Source organism: Cynara cardunculus (genome assembly GCF_001531365.2).
Source record: "Cynara cardunculus var. scolymus isolate 2C chromosome LG 6, CcrdV1, whole genome shotgun sequence".
NCBI classification, from domain to species: Eukaryota; Viridiplantae; Streptophyta; class Magnoliopsida; order Asterales; family Asteraceae; genus Cynara; species Cynara cardunculus.
In genome coordinates, this window is record NC_037533.1 from 18,320,960 (window position 1) to 18,343,069 (window position 22,110).

The 22,110-nt window shown below is 31.8% G+C and overlaps 2 protein-coding genes across 2 annotated transcripts in view; both read left to right on the forward strand.

Annotated features, from left to right (window-relative positions):
* The first annotated feature begins 1,670 nt into the window (after positions 1-1,670).
* Positions 1,671-6,753, forward strand: LOC112514516 (mitochondrial phosphate carrier protein 3, mitochondrial-like). The gene is made up of 6 exons (XM_025121030.1): positions 1,671-2,116; positions 2,711-3,072; positions 3,176-3,219; positions 3,972-4,186; positions 4,892-5,016; positions 6,440-6,753. The coding sequence occupies exons 1-6, from the start codon at positions 1,817-1,819 to the stop codon at positions 6,480-6,482; spliced, it is 1,089 nt and encodes a 362-aa protein (XP_024976798.1). The 5' UTR covers positions 1,671-1,816; the 3' UTR covers positions 6,483-6,753.
* A 13,016-nt stretch (positions 6,754-19,769) lies between these two features.
* LOC112514233 (transcription factor bHLH48-like) overlaps positions 19,770-22,110 on the forward strand; it is a 13,960-nt gene continuing 11,619 nt past the window's right edge. Inside the window, exons 1-4 of the mRNA XM_025120566.1 lie at positions 19,770-19,919; positions 20,031-20,084; positions 20,188-20,352; positions 21,955-22,041. Of these exons, the coding sequence (XP_024976334.1) occupies positions 19,770-19,919; positions 20,031-20,084; positions 20,188-20,352; positions 21,955-22,041 (456 nt within the window). The remainder of the gene's footprint in view (positions 19,920-20,030; positions 20,085-20,187; positions 20,353-21,954; positions 22,042-22,110) is intronic.

Genomic DNA, 22,110 nt, shown 5'->3' on the forward strand with positions numbered 1-22,110 from the left:
TATCATAAACTAATTAGTTTTCTTTTGAATGGACCACTATTATGCAACCTTTTACATTTGTACAAACAATATAACTCAATTTCAATTGTCCGTTTAATTTGACGAATATATGATTTTATAAAAGTTCTGATTATTTCCTAATATAAAGTATTGATCATAATTAGTAAACCCTAATCATCTTTCATAAATATTTAAAATCATAATAAATAAACTCTCATCATTTGCATAAATATTTCAATCAATTGAATTGTATTGATTGTACAAATATAATGAGTTGCATTTAAAACATCTTTGCGCTCTCTCTCTCTCTATAAGAACATGTTATTTAGAATAAAAATAATTAAAACTAGTCAAAATTAAAACACTAACCGATTAAAAAAATGCCAATAAAATAAATTTTTATTAGTTATTTAACAAAATAATGACTTTTTCCTACAATTAATGAACATTTTTTTATTTACACCTGATTTGACCAGTAATCAATATATTTTGTAATTATTAATGTGATGTTAAATTATATTTAAATTCTTTTAATTATCTTTAAAAAAATACTATATTAAAATCAACAATGTCATGTAAATTGAAAACAATTTATAAAATAAAAAAAATAAAAATAATTACACATTTGTTAAAATAATTAAAAAATATAAAATTAAATCAGGAAATTAAACAAAATAATCAATCTTTTCAACCAAATTCATAAACCACTTTTAACAATAAATTCTCATTTTAGCCGTGATTTATGTAAATGCTATAGACATTTATGTAAAACTTAGGGGGTGTTTGAGATTGCTTATAAAAACAATTTATTGACTTATTTCGGTGTCACACTAGTAATAAGCACTTTTGAGTGTTTGGATAAACAACTTATACCGATGCCAAACTGGTAATAAGAAGTTTTTGAAGAAGTTAAACCATTCTAACTTATAATAAGTTGATAAAAACTTTTGTAAAAAATATAAGTTGTTTCAAATAAGCAATCCCAAACAACCTTTTACTTTCAAATTAACTCAAAATTTTGCAGAAATGACGATCTTACCCATGTTTACGTAAGGAATCTTTTCCTGTATTTTTAATTTGAAAATAGGATTTATATAAATACGTGAGACATATACATGAGCTATAATTATGGGAGGAATTTGATTAAAAAGTATGTAGAAAGTGAATTTGATTATTTTTTGTCGATTTGATTAAATTAAGGGGTTGTTTGTTTACTTCTTAATAATTTTATTAAGAGTGATAATATCTAAATCGTTAAAAGATGAATCTTGTTTGATAGAAGAAAATCTGTCTTTTAATGATTTTAAAACCCTCTAAATAATTTTATATCATATATCTCTCTTAATCATTTAACATCCTAATTTCGTCATAAATAATTACCATACAATTATATTCTTTTCTACCATTTAAACCATTCAACAACCGTTCCATGCATCGTAATCATATATCCACGTGTCTTTTTATTATGGCTTCCGAACTTTCCGAATTCCGGTCCAACCGGTGGCCGCCAAAACGTGGCTCCCTTTCTCTGAATATGTTTATGGAATTACTAAATTACCCTTCTCTTGCTAGTAATTTCAGTTAAAACCCTTTGTAAATTAATCATAATTCAGGGGCAATTAGTTTTCCAGAAAGTATATATATTTTCAGGTTACTTTCAGAGCCCGCGCAACGAGTCGTCTTCGAAGGCGCAGACGTTTGTCAGTCTTCCTTACCTTTTTGAATAATTGAATCCCTGTGTTGTCGATCGCTCATCATTCAAAACCCTAAACTAGCGTGAAATTGAAGCAATTGAAGCACGATTGCGAAGGAATTCATGGAGAATTCACGGCAGTCTCTGATCCCGAGCTTTCTGTACTCTTCGTTTAAGAATGGATTCGGTTTTGAGCATTTGACGGAGAATCAACGGAGTTTGTCTGATTCTTCGCCGTCTTCTGTTTCAGCGTCATCTCCTGTTGCGAGAAGCGGTTTCGTGGTACCGGCGCCCAGCGAGCCAGGTAGGATTAAGATGTTCTCGCCGGCTTATTATGCGGCATGTACTGCTGGTGGTACTTTGGCCTGCGGGATCACACACATGGCGGTCACTCCATTAGATGTTGTGAAATGTAATATGCAGGTCAATCTCTTACTGACTAGATCTCTTGCTGATTTATATGTCTAGTTTTAAGAATTTGAATAACATCTCTTTTGATTTCAATCGGTAATCGAACTTACCTATATCAGAATTCTAATTTATTCATTCATACGAGGATAGATCTTAAGATATAATAGGCCGTATGTGTTCAACTTTGCCATTTACTTGTGAATGTGTTTAGATGTTTAGCTTTTATTTTACTGTGGTTACACGTTTAGGAAAATATCCAGAGTTGTACAAGTTATGCGTTAGGAATGTTTAAAATGAAGCCGAGTTATAGATGTAGCTACTTGTTAGCCTTGGTTAAATAAGACGTTTAAGTGTATTTGAACGTACGAGACTTAAGATGTCAAATGTTTAGCGCGATCTACAACTTACTGTTCTTCTGCATGTCCTAATGTTTATCATACGACTTACGAGATAACTATCATACTTACGTGCTATATATGCAAGAATGTTAAAATCATAAGGGACTTCTAATTCGAAAGAATTAGCAAAGGGGGTGAAAATCTCTAATTATGCTGTCCTGTGTCTACAGTCTGACTATTTTACGTGTATGTATGCTCGATTCTTCAGATTGACCCTGCAAAGTACAAGAGTATTTCTTCTGGCTTCGGTGTATTGCTCAAGGAGCAGGGAGTGAGAGGATTTTACAAGGGTTGGGCACCAACCTTTCTTGGTTACAGTTTACAGGGTGCTGGCAAGTATGGGTTTTACGAGTTCTTTAAGAAAACCTACTCTGACATTGCTGGTCCTGAGTATGCAACCAAGTATAAAACGTTGATTTACCTTGCTGGTTCTGCATCGGCCGAAGTTATTGCTGACGTCGCCCTTTGCCCGTTTGAGGCAGTTAAGGTCCGTGTTCAAACTCAGCCTGGATTTGCAAGGGGTTTGTCAGACGGCTTACCTAAGATTGTCAAGGCTGAAGGTGTTGCAGGGTATGACCACAATATCAACTAATTTGAAAATTTTACAAAGCAATTTTGTTCCTACATATCCGAAGAGGATTGATTTTTTCAATTTTCGTATACTCTTGTACAGGCTATTCAAGGGCTTAGGTCCTCTGTGGGGACGACAGATTCCTTGTGAGTTCATATTTCATTGAATTTAAATAATTAACTTGTTTAGTAGTTTGAGGTTTAAATAAGAAGGCTAACTATCATGCGAACTTAAGAAAGAAAGGTTCATATCTGAATTATCGAAGAAATCCATTTGAAGATGCATATGTGAGCCCATATGAATAATCTGTAATGTTGGTTTACATATGCATATTCAAATTTTTGGGACAATGATTCACATATGAACCTTGCCTTAACCTTTCCTTCTTTCCTCATCACAATATTTTGCCTTCTTATTTGAACCAGCCCCCTCTTTAGTATGCATTAAGAACTGTAGTTAAAAAATTATTTGCTTCATATAGCTTCAAACTTTATTGTATTTGACATTCAAATTTTCTAATTGCATTACATGCTTTACCTGATTGCATTGTCTGCTTGACACCTTTGAAGCACGTACACCATTGAATCCCAGTTATATGTTCTATTACTTTTGTTATTGCATGCTTGCACACACCTTTGCAATGTGCACAAGCCGGGGTCTTCACGAAAACAACCTCTCGGTTCTAATGGTTGAGGCAAGGCCTGCGTACATCATACACCCTAATTTCGAATAGGATATTGTAAAAACTTGCTCAAATCAATCTTGCCATATATTAATTTCCAACATGGATATATTTGGTCTGTTTGGTTTGGTTTTTTGGTGATGCTAGACGTATCTATGTTAATTCTTTATTACTCGAGTGGCACTTTTAGTTTTAAAGGAATACTTTGCTTTTCAGATACAATGATGAAGTTTGCATCTTTTGAGACAATCGTTGAGATGATGTACAAGTATGCCATCCCCACTCCAAAGGATCAATGTAGCAAAAGTACTCAGCTTGGAGTGAGCTTTGCTGGTGGTTATGTGGCTGGTATCTTCTGTGCCGTCGTTTCTCATCCAGCTGATAATTTGGTCTCTTTCCTCAACAATGCCCAGGGTGCTACTGTTGGAGATGTGAGTATTATTCATATCATTTCTTTTTGTGAGAATATGTGGAATTCCCAGAAGAGCCCTTGAGAGAGGTTTGATCATATACAGAGGAGAAATGGTCCAAGTCTAACCGATGTGAGACTCTAACATGCCCTCTCCAAAGGAGGCTAGACACAGGGACAGACCCAAATTTTTTTTTTCAAATGGTGGCACCATTTGACTATAAGAAAAAATATAGGGAAATTTTTTCAAAAGGTGGCACCGTTTGACTATAAAAACAAATATACAAAATCTTTTTTAAATGGTGACACCATTTGACTAAGAAAATGACACTAACAGTATTCGAACTTGGGTCTGGAATAAAAGCCTTGCAAACCAACCACTACACTAGGTCCGTCCCTGGCTAGACAGAATTGTTCCAGAGTGTCGAGAGGGGGCAAGACGGGAGTATAGATTTTCTCCTGTAGCGTCAAGTCCTAGACCTTGGCTTTGATATCATGTGAGAATATGTGGAAACCCAAAATTAATCTCCAAAAGAGCTTTTGAGGATAGAAAAGAGGTTCTGGTATATATAGAGGAGAATTGTTCGAGTCTAGCCAACATGGGACTCTTAACACATTTCATTCTCGTTTTTCCATCTTTAATTTCTTGAAAGAACTGGCTGCAACATCATGCACCTCTATTATCTTTGCTTGTATATTTACATGATCTGCAAAACCTGTGCTGCAGGCTGTCAAGAAGCTCGGCGTGTGGGGCCTCTTCACTCGTGGTCTTCCTCTTCGTATTGTTATGATTGGAACTCTTACCGGAGTTCAATGGGGTATCTATGATTCTTTCAAAGTTTACGTTGGCCTGTAAGTTCTTTCATCCTTCATACTTCTGCTAACAGAAAACACATTCTAGGATATCCGAAAACCCTTTGGTTTGCGGAACAAGAAAAGACATAATAGGACAAAATACTGGTCCCACATTTGGTGTGAAATTAAGAAAGGGGACTAGATAGAACCGAGTGGACAATTTTTTTTCTTCTGTACCACCAAAATTGGTGTAAATCAGCCAGATAAGACAAGATTGGTAAATTGCTAAACAAGACATGTAAAATTAAAACCCAAAGACCTTGCACAATTCTTTTCATGGTTTGTGTTTAGCCAATTTGGAATCAAAAAACAGTGTTGAGCCCCTAGATATGGTAGACCTTGGCTCTTATACCATTTTAAGATATATGAAACCCCTCACATACCCTACTTTTAAGTAGGATATACTGGGTTTGTTCGGTTTATAGTTTTGATGCCCATGTGATGTCGAGTCCTAAATGTGGTGTATTCTGGCTGTTATATCATATGCTAAGATATATGTGATGGGAAAAACGTGTCACAACAGTAACAACAATGCAGAATAAACCGTCGTCGGATAGAACTTTCCCAACTTAGATGAACATGTGAGGATGCAAACACATAGGTATATTAAATGCAATAATAATCAGCCCCCAAATCAGAAATAAGCAACAAAGATAACACACACGTAATCCACGGATTTTAGCGTGGAAACCTCTTAAGGTGAGAGTAAAATCACGGGATCCGCCGCTTAAAGTCCACTACCACCAATAAACAATACAAAAGTCTTCTCTAGATAAACCTAGAGGCAAACAACAATCATCATACTCTTGGAACAAATCATCAAGAAGTATGGAACCAAACCAAAAGGACCCAGAAAAAAAAATGCTATATGTCGAACGGAAAAAAGGATGATTTCCTGACCTCAAAAACCGATCTCTACCATTCAGAATGTAGATAATAAAATCATGACGATCCGACGTTCTAACTCTGGGAGTAGACGAAACGGCACGGCTGCACTTGCCCGAAAAGTGCAGTCGAACTTTTCTCGCTTTTATATTTTGTGAACTTTTTCTTCTCATACAGAAACCCTATGATACAAGACTATATATAGCTTATATCGGGCTACTATTGTTGGGCCATTTATCTATTCTTTATAGGCTAGAAATAAATAAATATAACCCAACAATATAAACCCCATCACATACCCTACTTTTGAGTGGGATTTACCAGCTTCATTTAATTTACCAGTTTGATGTATGAAACCGCTTTGAATCCTCTTAAAAGAGCCCCTTATACAAATACAAGAGGTTTCTGCATATATACAAGTTTAATGTCTCGTGTCTAGCTGATGTGAAACTTTGACATTCTAAACTGTCTTTGATTGTGTATTTGAAGAAAATCCAAACTCTCGTTTCTAATCTTTGTTTTCTCTTCCTTGTAGGCCGACCACCGGTGGTGCTCCTCCTCCCGCTGCTACAGAGTAAACCACTCAACTCGACAAAATTAAGCCATTTTGTATCTCAAAGAACGATCTACATCCGACGTATAAACAATATTAGGATCTGGTATGCTTACTACTTTAGCTTAAACACGTTATCGTCTTATATTCGATTCATTCTCCATTGTCTAGTGTTTTTTAGTCCATCCCATTATTAGACACCACCATAGATTACAATATAAGCACCATTTATGCGTGCAATAAGTATTGATACACATCGTGTAAAGTGACATTCTTTTTCTGATGATTTAAAGCGGATTCATCTTTAAATTCATGGATCAAACGTCTTCCCATTTATTTTATCCTTTTTTGAAAATTTCGAGTAGAATATCTTAAGTTTGTTTGGTTTGGTTTATCTGTCATTGAAAATAAGGATAGTTTACCAAATGCTTATCGGGTGGCGCTTACTTTACTGGTTGAACATGACAAAAAACGAGAATCTTACGCGGTAAGAAGCATAACAAGTATCAAGAATCTTACCCGGTAAGTGAGTCATAAGACAAATGATGTTTACCAACAATCAATTTTGATGGCCGAAAATGTTATCAACCAAGTAAGCGAAGGTGATAATTATTACCGGTAAGTGTTTGATAAACGAGCCGTAAGAATGATCTCTAATAGATAAAACTAAAAGTTAAATATCTAAAAACCCTAAACGTTTTCTTCCTTTGGGCTCTATGAGGCTGATCTGTTCAACTAATCAAGTTTTCTTTTGGGCCTGCGGGTCTTTCAGAAACTACCCGCTTTCTTCATCTATCTTATTTTTAAGCTCCATTTCCTATTTTCTTTACAGTTAACTATATTTTTATACCCAAAAAGGTTGGGTTCATGTGAGACCAGTCTGTTTTCGTAAAACCCATAAGACCATTCTTTTACATTTGAAACTTCACACATAACGCTGTGAAGGTACACAACAAAAATACTGTGAAGCGTTTTGCTGTGAAGTTTCAAGTGTAAAAAAAATGGTCTCACGTGATCCAAACTCAATATTTAAATAAACTACGACAAAATGAAATGATGTTTGCTTTACTTATTATATAGAGCAACAATAAACTTTTTTTCCTTAATTTGAAACACAAATTTAAGTAGTTCTATTTCGTACTTGCTTTAATCGGTAATTTTGTAACTACTGATGGCCTACATGACAAGTTATCAAGTTATATGTAATTCTTAATTATGTGGTTTGTGGAATAAAGCTCACGTTGGCTAAAACTTGTTTATCAGCTAAAACATGTACAAAGATATTCGAAATCTAAAGAAAAACACAAGTATGCGAGAACTAACGACTAAAACAACTTCATATGGTTATCTTGGAAACAAGCGAGAAGCGTTAGGGTTATTAAGAAAATAAACCCTTTTAGTGAAAACAAGTGAAGATACTTTTATACTGTGTGAATGTTGTCTTAAGAAACTATGAATATACTGTTATATCATATTACTGTTATAAAATTCACATAATTTAATGTAACATTTACAACTCATAGTTAAAGTGTGAAGTAATGGTTGTGATCTTCACAAAATATAAGATAACTTTCGCATAGTATACATAATTATTAAACGCACATCAGATTGTGTATGACCGTGGTCTTTGGATCCCAACAACAAAAATAATACTGTTATTAATCTGGTGTCAAAAAGACTCGGGTTCACACATTAGTTTCTAAAATTTAATGCTCTTCAACTTGCAAAGAACCTCAAAGACCAGTTCTTACATTTTTATGGTCATGGAAGTTCACCTACGATAGCTTGAGGGTAGGGGTGTCCAAAACTTGAATGATCCGAAACCGAAACCCGTAAAGGAATAAGATGATTCTGCAAAACTAGAATGTCTCGAAATCCGAAAACCCGAAACCTAATTTTTTGGGATATTTGAATTGGGACTGGGTTTTATTTTTGGCCAACCAACCCGTTTGAAAACCCAAAATATATACTATATAATAACTTTTAAATATTTATTTATCTAGTTATATTTTGAAAAATCCTGTGTTTTTTCCTAATTTTTTAACCTACTATTAATTTCATCAATTCTTTCAATCTATTGAATTCATTCTTAAAAATCGACTCAATGCATATGTGTGTGCACACATATAACTATACCCGAACCCACCAATCCCAACTAGAAACCGACAAACCCAAACCCGAAATAATTCAAAATCGAAAACCCAAGATTCGGAGCTTGGTTTCATTATTTGAAATCCGATCGGATTTTTGGTTTACCCATCCGAACCCGCCAAATAAACACCGCTACCTGAAGGATTAATCTGTACACATAAGCTGACGTCTCACTACATGTTTAAGAAAATGTGAGATAAGAAAACCCTCATCTCACATTTTCTTTCCCTTTCATCTTTTTTTTTTAATAAACAAAATGTACTTTTTTTCATGAATCAAACATTGTGTTTTTTTACCATACACATTTTTAGTATGAAAAGAAGTACAAGAAGGTTAAATGTACCATTCAACACCATCAATTAGGGGGTGTTCATGAGTTGGATTGATTGGTTTGAAGACATTTGAACAACCCAACTTAATTCTTGTAGTTTGAAAAATCTTAACCCAACCCAAACCATACAGTTGGTTTGGTTGATATTTTGGTACATTAAAATATTCTCTTAACCTTGAATATGTTATATTTATACTCATAATTTTTCTTTTATCATCAACCATTTGATACAACTTATTCATGTTTGTTAAATCTTACATATATCACATTCAATTAATTTTTCTCAATTTGCATATATATGTTCACAGTTACTAAACATATATACGAGTGAGTTACATAGATATGGAGAATTTATTGAAAATATGTGTATATAAAGAGAATACATGATAGTGTAGTCATCAAATATACATATTAATAGCAACTCAACAATCACATTAAGTGGCTGTTTGGAAGTTGCTGAATGATTTGGTGCAAAATGATTAAGTGGTCAGAATGATTAGAGGCCTTCATGATATAGTGCAAAATGAAATATAATTGTTTGGTAATTGTTTACAATAAACTTAGGGCGCTTAATGGTCAAGGGAGGTCCATGATACAAAATCATTCAGAGGGTTATTGACTTTTTTTTTTGCCAAACAAGATTCACCTTTTAATGATTCAGAGACTGCCTTTTAATGAAACTATTAAGAGGTAAACAAACAATCCCTAAATTCAAGAAATAAAAGAATATCGGGTCAATCGGATTGAGTTAAGTTCAAATAATTGTAACTCAATATCAACCCAATACCTACGGTCTAAAATTTTTACAACTCGATTAGACATCAGGTTACTTCGAATTGAGTTATTTCATGCTGGGTTGAGTTGGATTGATCAGATTGGTCGGGTTTTTGAGCACCCCTACCAGCGATACTCCGAACCTTTAGAAGGAGGAAGAAAAACGTGAGTGAATTTGATATCTAAAGAGGTGTTGCCAGCTATTAATACAACCAATCATATATCAATAAACAAATATGATATCTTGGTATCATTTTATTTGGTTCACGTTTTATTTGTTTTATATATCACCATTTTTGGTAAATTATATTAAAAAATAGAATTGAATTTATTTTAATAATATTTTACAGAAATCCAGTAGGAGACAGTATTGAATGGTCAGCAGGTTCGAATATCAAAGTTTTAAATGACGTGGGACGTGACGTGACGACAAAGTGAAGATTCAAATCTTACGAGTTATGGCGAGGTTGTGACTTTTTTCAAGACCTGCCTTAGGACAACATATATATATATATATATATATATATATATATATATATAAGGTTGGGTTCACGTGAGATCAAGAGTTTTTCGTGAGACCCGTGAGACCAATTTATATTCATTGATCAATTTTATAAGCTAACGATCTAATGGTCCAAAATTGCACAGTGACAATTTTGTAATTATTGAGAAATCTTGTGGCAATTTTATGATTATGAATATTGAGATTGTAGATCTAATCCAAGGGTTAAAAATTAGTCTTACGGGTCTCACGAAAAAGCTTTGGTCTCATATGATCCCAAGTCTATATAGGGTTGGGTTCACGTGAGACCAATGGTTTTTCGTGAGACCCGTAAGACCAATTTACGTTCATTGATCAGCTTTATAAGCTAATTATCTAATGGTCTAAAATTGCACGGTGTCAATTTTGTGATTATTGAGAAGTCTCATGACGTTTGTGAATGTTAAGATCTAACGATTGTAGATCTAATCCAATGGTTGGGAATTGGTCTTACGGGTCTCATGAAAAAGTCTTTGTCTCATATGATCCCAAGTCTATATATATATATATATATATATATATATATTATATAATATATATATATTATGTGTATACTTGTGTGTTTGTGTCTTGAATAGTCCCCTGGAACTATTTAAATTCATATGAAGTTATAAAACTAAAATTATATCAAATGTATCGAACTTATAAGAATAAGATATCAAGAATGGAGGATCAAGATTAAGGGACCATTTACCAAACAGTTACTCGGTAAGCGTTTACGGGTAAAATTCAACACTATCATTTATTTACCGGGTAAAATTTTAGTCAACAAGAACGACATTGTATGTAACAATTTACTCGGTAAGCATTAACTGTGGTAAGTCTTGTCGCCCTCACTTATCGGGTTTACTAGGTAAGATTTTTGGTTCTTACCATATTTATCAGGTAAGATAATGTGACTTGGTAAGTGCTTACCCGAGTAAGCATTTGGTAAACAGCTCATAACGGGCCATAACACGTTACAACGAAAACCAAGCTCTTGTGTGGAGCCACATGGTTTAACACGACAGTTAAACCAAGCCTCTACGCCATATAACGCGCCATAACAAGGTTCAAGTCTGAATCATGCAGGAAACGAACTTGAATACACAACATACTAGTTCAAATACACAAAGGGTCTCCAGGGGTGCACGAGACAAGCTTGAACCCCTTCGCTAGGCTCAGCCGAGTCAGCTCTAAAATGCCTACTCACATGTGGTTCCTACTTCCTACAGTGCAAGTTCCGTACGAGCTAGGTCAGGGCTATCGGTAAATCAGTAATCACCCTTTTGCTTAAATATTTTGGACTCAGTTCTTAAAACTTCTCGTTTAAATTCATGACACCCTTTTGCTAGCCCATTTTTTTTTCTTTAATAGGTCAGGAGGTCATGAATTTAATTAAAAACTCATTTAAGGTCATTGTATCTCAAAGTCACACGTCTCATCCTTATCCAACCAATGAAATAAAGACAAATCATATTTTATATATCTTAATTTTACTTCCATAGAGGAGATTTTGGTGTTCACTGTTCTGTATGCAATTTTGCTGTTTGGGTTAAGTTCGTTTAAATGTAAAACGAAAAATAAAACAAAAACGTTGTCACATGACAGCTAACTTAACCATCAAATCTCCAGGTTTCATAGCTTCAGTATTTCGTCTGTCTTTTCTACACTTTCTTTATCAACCCCACGTACCGAGGATAAAGCATAGGGGCCCGTTTTCATTATAACACGTGTATATGATGCATAGATTCCAACAATTAATAATTTATGACATGAGTTGAAAGGTAAACGAGTATCTGCAGCATTCAAAGCCGAGATGAGATATGATGAAAACGATCCGTTGTATTTAGTTCGATTTATATTCAACAGTACGACACCCGTTCCATATTCATTACGAATTAGAATTATATATCTGTTATCAGTTTGGACGTATATTAAATTTTTGAGTGAATCACATTTTTTTTCCATATATAATAATGTTAAAGTTATTATAAATCATTCCCGGAATTCATTTATTATAATTTATGTCATTACGGTTTCAGTTTTTTTACATATTAGGTTACTGCGTCAAACGCCGTTAAGTTTGTTAGTTAAGCGAAGTCTTGTGTAGGGGTGCTCAAAAACCCGACCAACACGATCAACCCAACCCAACCTAACGCGAAATAACTCAACCCGAAGCAACCTTATGTCTAATCGAGTTGTAAATTTTCAAACCCTAGGTATTAGGTTGATATTGGATTATTATTATTTAAACCCAACCCGATGAACCCGATATCATTTTATTTCTTGGATTTAATATGATTGTTGAGTTTATATTAATATATGCATTAGACATTACACTATCATGTACGCCCTTCATATATACATATTTTCAATCTATTATCCATCTCTATATAACTCATTCGTATATATGTTTAGTAACTGTGAACATATATATGTAAATTGAGAAAATTAATTGAATGTGATATACATAAGAAATATGATAAGTTGTATCAAATGGTTGATGATGAAAAAGAAATTATGAGTAAATAAATAATATATTCAAGGTTAGAAGAATATTTTAATGTACCAAAGTATCAACCCGACCAACCCGTACAGTTTGGGTTGGGTTAAGATTTTTCAAACCCCAAGCATTAGGTTGGGTTGTTCAAATGTCTTCAACCCGATCAACCCAACTCATGAGCACCCCTAATCCTGTGTATGCATCTTCTTGATATAGGATCATACTTTTTACTCGTAGCACAGATAAAAAATAAGCTATTTACTTTTTTAGATGTAAGGGGACCTTCTTTTCAGGACTCATGAAATTGTGATAACCTTGAGAACTAATGCATGATGTGATCTTCCATACGATTTTTTTCCATCCAAAACTAAGATTTAGAATATTTATTAACATATATTTGTTTCACAATGTGTTCTTTTCACATGTATTTGTTTCACAATATAAACCTTTTTTAACCTGTTTGTGAAACAAAAGTTACACGTAAAATAGTTTTACATTGTGAACCGCATACATACGAAACAAACACATTATAAAACAAATATATGTTCAGCAATACATTAAATGCTAGCCTTAGATGAGAAAAAATAATGCAAAACATTGCATTAAAATAAAAGTTCCCACGGTTATCACAATATATAACATTCCCAAATGATTAAGCCCCTTTAGATGTATATACCAGAAATTTTTCGTGATGTACTGAGCAAGCATCAATGAGTGACCATTTTCAGGCTTTGAATTCATCTCTTAGCCATTTCTCTCCATAAATTTTAAAATATCACTACCTGCGCAAGTGACACATCTTCAATATGCTACCGGGTCAAAATGTTGAAAAAAAATCTGAACCAGGTCTGTAAGTGCAGGAACCAAATCTATAAAATAAATAAAGGTCCACAGTTGAGACTGATTTATAGATTCGGTCCTTGCACTTAAGACCTGGTTAAAAAACTTTTTTTACACTTTGATTCCTCCATAAATTGATAGAGTTGTTACTTACACAAGTAGTGGCATTTTTATAATATTAAAAGAGAAATAACTAAGAGATAAATAAAAACCCTGAAAACAGTTATTTTAATTAATTTTTCCTAAAAATTATTTAAATAATTTGATGAAAAGAAAATGAAATGGAGATATTGTGAGGGGGCATATAGAGTGCGTTTGGTACACAGGATATGACAAGACAAAACATGATAGAGATCTTTGTCTCATGTTTGTCATGACTTTTACATGGAACAGACAGGAACAGAGTGGAACAAACATGTTCCACCTCTACCCCATGGAACATGGTGGAACAAACTTGTCTTTTACCAATATAACTTCAAAATAAAACTTAATTCTTTTCTGAAACATCAAATTGGTCTCCTTTTTACATTATATTCATTTTTTAAATTTTATTTATTGTATTTTATGTTTCTTTGATTTTCATTTACTGTTCTCAAAATATTATTTTTATTCGGTTTCTATATTTTTATTAATTTATGTAATTTATGTAATTTATTATATATTAATAATAATAAAAATAATGTATAAAAGAGATAAAAATAAAAATTAGAAACTACAAAAACTTTTTATTTGGTGTCATTTTAATTGTTTTGACGAAAACTTTCAAATGATATATTTTGTTATAAAAATAATTATTCTATTATAATTTAATAAATTATATAAATAAATTTAAAATAATCTACCCATTTACATGTTTTGTTCTGTTCAGTTTTATCTTACCAAACATTGAACAGTTGTTCTATTTTATTCTATCATGTCTTATCCTAAATAATCATGTCATATACTGTTCGGACACCCAACACAGTAACACACCGATAAAAACGTAGGGAAAAAGAGTTTTGCTATTTTCACATTAAATGCGGTGGAATTGTTTGACCACCCGTTATCTTTGGGCGGTGCTTGAAGATACCAACCATCCCATCAAATCTTATTTGTAATTTATTTTGGGAAATTTATATAAATAATTAATTAATAATCTATATTATATTATAAAATATTTGATAAAAAAATTTAAAAACAATTTTTTATATATGAAGTACTGTTTATTGATGCATATTATCTAAAATTTAAGATTACAAGTAAATTGTGCATAAGTATAACTTATTAAAGTTTCATGCTTAAATTCGTGTGACTAAGTGTAGATAAACATAATAAAATACATGATAAACATTTCATTTTAAATATAAAAAATCTAAAATATAATTAATTATTATCTTTATAAAAAATATATTATTGAATCAAAAATAAATTATTTTGTTATTAAATCTAAATTAAATTATAATAAAACTATTGAATTAAAGGAATTACACAAAAAAAAGAACTTTTAAATAGTTAATTTGATATATTTATTTTTGAAATTTTATGATATCTTCCAATTTATATCTTATTTAAAAATAAAAACATTATCCATTTCTCAAAACCACATAAACACCGTATTAAAACATCTATTGAGATGGAATAAAACGAAATATTAAAATCGAGATATATCTCGCTGTATTGCACGAGTATCTTTCTAGTTAAGGTTTTATTTTTTAGTTTTTTTTTAATTCAAATTATTTTTTTGTCAATATTCACGTAGAAGATTCAGGGTTTTGTTTATCTCTTAATAGTTCTACTAAGAGGCAACCTCTGAATTGTTAAGAGATGAACCTTGTTTGGCAAAAAAAAGTTTGTCTCTTAATGGTTCTAAAACCCTCTGAATGATTTTGTATCATGATCATCTCTTAACCATTCAGCGCCCTAATTTCATTGTAAACAATTACCAAACAATTATATTTCATTCTGCATTATATCATGAGAGCCTCTTAATCATTCTGACCACTTAATCAAACCATTCAATAACTGATAAACAGCCCATAAGCATGTATGTAAGGATCAGTCTTAAGCAAAAAAGATAAAGAGTCTTTACGTCGAAAGTGGTTTTCTGCATACGGATTTCACTTTCTGCTTAAGAATTCTTTTTTTGTTCTTCCGAAAATCGATCTTTATGCATTTGATTAAAAAGGGATTTTGGGTTAGAAAATTGCTAAAAAAGGAAACCACATACCAGCTTTGACTATATATGTAAATTTCACTTTATTTAGGGTGTGTTTGATATCTGAACAGGACAAAACAAAATAGAACACTTGTTTAACGATTAATAAAAAAATGATTGTACAGAATATGACCAGTAAAATGACCAATTTACCCTTAATGTGTAGTTTATATTTTTTTTTAAATTTTGTTATTATAAGAAAGTTTTCATCTAGACAATTAAAATGACACCAAAATATAAGGTTTATGTAATTTCAAAATTTTATTTTATATCTTTTTTATATTATTTTATTATTATTAATATTTGATAAATTACATAAATTAACCAAAATATAGAGAACATGTAAAAAAATAACATCTTGAGAACAATAAACTGAAAGTTTAAGGGGGTGTTTGGGATTGCTTATTCTAGATGATTTTTGACTTACTTCAGTCTGGCACCGGTGATAAGTTAAATGTTAATGTTTGGATGAGGAAAAATAAAACTGTTTATACCGGTGTCAAACCGGTAATAAACAGTTTTTGATAAGTTAATCCTTCCTGACTTATGAAAAACTTCTTATTACCAGTTTACCATTTTAATTTTATTTTATTAATGTTTGTTAATTATTAATATTATTGATATAAATTTTTGTCAAAGATATTATTATAAATGATGAAAAATAAATTTTTACATGTTAAAAAATAAATAAATTAATAAGCAATCTCAAACACTCTCATAAGTCAATAATATGGAAGACTGTCATTTTTGGTCATTTTATATATATAAGCAAAATTTGCCAAACATTAAAAAACAACTTATCAGTTTATTACTTTTTGGTACCGCTATAAGCTAATCCAAATACTTTTTATAAAACTCTGGTTTGATACCACATAAGTTAATAAACACTTTTACAAAAAAAAAAACATAAGTTGTTTTAAATAAGCAATCCCAAACACCCCCTAAAAAAGATAAAATACAAAAGTAAAATTTAAAGAACGAATAAAATGTAAAGAGAGAAGTATATGAAGTTCCAAAAGAGAATTACGTTTTTATCTTGAAAAATAAAACAAGTATGAAAAATGTCGTAAAGGGTATTATGGTCATTTATTATTATTTTCATTCCAATTCGGATACTCCTCGACAAAACATGCAAATTCAAATTACTTTTGACCAATTTCATTTCAATTTCCGCCAAACAAACGTTATGATTGTATTCCATTAACGTCGTGAAATTTCAATTCTACCGAATTACATTCAATGAACCAAAAGTTTGTTGGTAAAAGATAACGGAGGTAGCCAAAACTTCAACAGAAAATAATAGAAATGGTCGATGCCTTTGCCATTTAGTGCGCGTACCCTAAACCCTACACAGATGCACACACGTACGCGTGTGTGCGTGTGTACATATACATGTACACACACACACACACACACACACACACACACACACACACACATATATATATATATATATATAGAGGAGCGTTCAAATAAAAACCACCCTCATTTGTAAAAACCGTACAAACCATCTTCATACGTCGATTTCATTGTTTAATCTTATAAAAAAATTTCAAGAAATGTTTAATCTTGTGAAATTGTTTCATATAATACATTTTTTTGATGATTTGTTTCATATATGGTTATGAAATTGTTTCATATAATATTTAATGAAATTTTAATGAAATTGTTTCATGTATTTATCTAAAATTAAAATAATGAAGATGATAATATCCATGATTAACACCCTCTACAATAAAAATGGTTAATCAACCTCTCAAAATTACAAAAAAATGAACAAAATGAAAAATTATGATTGGTTGAATGAGGTTTTCACGGTTTTTATAAATTGAGTGGTTTTTATTTGAACGCTCCCCTATATATATATATAGACACACACACACTACTTCATAACTTGATTTCTCATTCTATCCTATATCTATTTTGAACAATCTAAAAGAGCAGTTTACAAAACACTTAGCAGGTAAAAGCTTACCGTTAAGTGTCACCACTTTTATTTACCTTATAGGGTAACATTCGGGCCATCAAAATAGATTGATGGTAAACGTTTATAATCCGGTAAGTGCTTACAGGGTAAGACTCTCGATCTTTGTCTTCCCTTTACCGGGAAAGATTCTTGATCTTTGTTATGTTCACTCAGTAAGGTAATTGAACCGATAAGTGCTTACCAAGTTAAAGTGTTCAGTAAACGGCCTTAAGTTTCGTTACGAAGCTCTCATGGAAGAGACGATAAAACCGAATAAGAATCTTGACGGAAAGATCACAATCTGACGTTTTAATATAAAGGGGCTTTTTTCAATAACTTCTTAATTCTTAAGGTCTGTAATATCCAATTTAGACTATAAAAAATTAATTATAAAATAAAATAAAATATAATTTAAAAAACTCTCTCTCCTCTCTCGTTTCCGCTTTATTTTATTTCCTCTCGTCGTAAAACTCGCATACAAAAAATTAAATGTGCATTATTTTGAACGTTTTCGAACTGATACCATAATTTGTGAACACGCTTTCAATCTACGAGATGTGGTATAGCTTGTGAACATATTGTGAACACCAACTAAAACAACAAAACTGAATCTATACCTATTATTTATGAATATATTGTAAACACATAAGATTCATTCTAAGGGGTTATTTGTTTACCTTTTAATAGTTTCATTAAAAAAACAGCATCTGAATCGTTAAGAGATGAATCTTGTTTGACAAAAAAAAGTCTGCCGCTTAATAGTTTCTAAAACCCTCTGAATGATTTTGCATTCTAGGTCTCTCTTAACCATCCAGTGCCATAATTTCATTGTAAACAATTACCAAACAATTATATTTTATTTTGCACTATACAATTATTCCAACCACTTAATCATTCTACACCAAATCATTCAGCAATTGCCAAACAGCCCTTAAGTAATTAATTGAAGATAATTACTGCATTTTTTAAGAAAATTTTGAAATTCCATAAATATCTCTCTCTTCTTTAATCTTTCTTGTAACATACATGCACAATTAAATATGCACATAAGACAAACATATTGTCAACACAATGAAAACAATCTTAAAAGATTTCATAACGATTCAGATGCTACCTTTTAATGGAACTATTAAGAGGTAAACAAATAACCTCTTAGAATGAATCGTATAGATCTCATGAATTATAGAGTTTTCAAATGATTAAACCCTTTATATTCAATATACCATATATGATTGTATTCGTTAATTTGTGTATGATAAAAAAAATATCGAATAGTGACTTGCAATAATTGTATACTTTTTACGGTTTACTGACTATTTCACTATAACTTATAAAAAACAGAAAAAATTTAAGATAAAAATAAGAGTAAATTGCATGAAAAAGTAACATACTTTAATTTGATTCTATTTTGGATAACATACCTTCAAAACTTCCATTTTTATACCTAAGATGTAAAGTTTTAAACATTTAAATACCCGGGTAACCGGTCACCATGTTGATGTGACGAGTGATGTGATATCCAACTCAGTATTATTTGCTATTCAACCCAATTTCATCCTATCACTCGCCACATCAACATAGTAATCGGTTAATGCATCAACCAGTTACCCAGGTACTTAAATGTTTAAAACTTTACATCTTAGGTACCAAAATGAAAGTTTTAAAAATACGTTACACAAAATAAAAATCAAGTTAAAATACATTACTTTTTCATGCAATTTGCTCTCAAAATAACTAATAATTTAGTTATTGTCCATTATAAAAAAACACATTCTAGCTTTATGAAAACACTTTATAAACCGTTGGACCCAATTAAACCCATGTGTTGTCATGCTTATAAATACCTCAATTTCCACACATTCCCTCGACCCACATTTTCTTTCTTAAAAATCTCATCTTTATCAATCACAAAACCACCAATGGATGCCCCCTCATTCCACCACCACCGCCACCGCCATCCTTCTCTTTCTTTCCCAAAACCCACCACCACCACCGGTTTTTCCGATGATCAACCTATCGCCACCGAAGTGATGAGTGGTCGTAGCAATCAAGCTTCCATTGACAACAAGTTCCAATGCTTGAATTCTTCGATATCAATGGCGGTTCATGATCACCACAACGCTGAAAGGGAGAATATGCTCACAACCAACTCTTCTTCCTTCAATTATCATCAATCCGATGTAATTAACTTTTAACTTCGTTCGGTCAATTCCTTTTGAAAATTAGGTTTATGAGCTCTTTATAAGCTACAAGTTGTGTGAGCTGCTAATAACTTCCATCATGGTTTTAAGTTGATCTGGCAGTCTACCAAACGGTCTAAGTACTTGGTACCAGATTATGATAACGTAAAGTTCTTGAGTTTGAGTCGCGACGTTGTTTAATGAATTACACGAATTAAATTGTATTTATTTTTTAATTAAAATTAATTGAATTTATTTGGTTTTATAGGAAACAAAGACTTGTAGGAGAAGGAGGAAGGAAAAGAGAAGCAATAATGATGAAGAAAACAAGAAGAAGAAAATGAGAGATTGTAAAGAAGAAGGGCAAATTGGGTATATTCATGTTAGAGCAAGGAGAGGTGAAGCTACTGATAGCCATAGTCTTGCTGAAAGGGTACTATATTTTCTTTATTTTTTCTATTAGATATTCCATTTATACCCTTCTTCCCTCTATATATCTTGTTTGAATTTTTTAGTTCCATATATCAAGTAGAATATGAGGATAAATATATATATATATATATATATATATATGATGAAATAATAGTATCACATGTGATTGTCTATAATAAAAGGATGTTCTTGTAAAATGAATGTGTTCATGTTTCAACTCTTTTTTTTTCTCTCTCTCTATATATATGTATGTATGTATGTATGTATATATACAAACATTTTGTTCCAAAATATATGGTTACAAGAGGTGTCGTCTTCTTTCCAAAAAAATGTTTGAACCGTTTTCTTGATTTTCTTTTCGTGGGTATCGTTTTTGTTTTTTTAGGGTGTCGTTTTCGTTCACCTCGACATGTATTAATTTATGTACTTTTTCTTGTATTAATTGATCAAAATGTATATATATATGATATGTTTTAGGTGAGGAGAGAGAAGATAAGTGAGAAGATGAAAGCCTTGCAAGCCATTGTTCCAGGGTGTGATAAGGTAAATTCATTAATTTTTGAAATTGTTTTCTAAATTTAATTAAATTATTATTGAATTTAAATTTGGAAATGGGTATATATAAATCATATTTATTTGATATATATATATATATATATATATATAAACTTGGTATCATATGAGACCAAAGGTTTTTCGTGAGACCCGTAAGACCAATTCTCAATCTTTGGATTATATCTACAATCTGAACATTCATAATCACAGAATTGTCATGAGACTTCTCAGTAATCACAAAATTGTCACCGTGCAACTTTATACTATAAGATTATTAGCTTATAAAGTTGATTAATGAACATAAATTGGTCTTACGGGTCTCACCAAAAACCCTTGGTTTTACGTGAACCCAACCCTTATATATATATATATATATATATATATATATATATTTATTTATTTATTTATTTATATGTGCATGCATTTGTAAACAGATAACAGGAAAGGCTCTTATGTTGGATGAAGTAATTCATTATGTCCAATGTCTACAAAATGAAATTGAGGTTAGTGTTAAATAATCTTTTTTTTTATTAATTTGGATATCCAACCCGTTATGCGAGCCGACTAATCTCAGGGCAACCACCTGCTAGCTCGGAGTCACCGCATTTGAACTCCGTGGCCACAAGGGGATTTTTGTTCCTTCTTGGATTTGAACCTGAGACCTCCAGACACTTTAGACCTTTGGAGCCAAGCTCAAACCAATCAGACACCACCCTTGTGGTTAGTGTTAAATAATCTTTTAAATTAACCATAACGGTGGTGTCTGATTGTTTTGAACTTGGTCTCCAAAGGTCTAAAGTGTATGGATGTCCCAAGTTCAATCAAATCCAAGGAGGAATAAAAATCTCCTTATGACCACGGAGGTCCAAATACGGTGATTCTGCACTACCACCACGTGTCGTCCTGGGATCAGTCGGTTCGCATAACGGGTTGGATATCCAGGTTAATAAAAAAATAATCTTTTAATTTATTTATTTATAATATTATTATTATATAATTTATCTTAAAATTAAATAATAACAGATTAATTTAATCATTTTTTTTTCAGTTTCTTTCTTCGAAGCTTGCTTCTGTAAATCCCATTTTGCATGAAGTTGGAGCAGATTTTGATGCATTCATGCTTAAACCTCAGCAGGTATTATATATATACTTAATCAATTATTCGTATTATTACTAATTAATTATATATAATTTATTATTATAT

Excerpts from the sequence above, each read along its gene's own strand:
- LOC112514516 (XM_025121030.1), top strand. The coding sequence starts at position 1,817 with ATGGAGAATTCACGGCAGTCTCTGATCCCGAGCTTTCTGTACTCTTCG. Across the intron at positions 2,117-2,710 it reads TTGTGAAATGTAATATGCAG|ATTGACCCTGCAAAGTACAA; the intron begins GTCAATCTCTTA and ends TCGATTCTTCAG. Across the intron at positions 3,073-3,175 it reads AAGGCTGAAGGTGTTGCAGG|GCTATTCAAGGGCTTAGGTC; the intron begins GTATGACCACAA and ends ACTCTTGTACAG.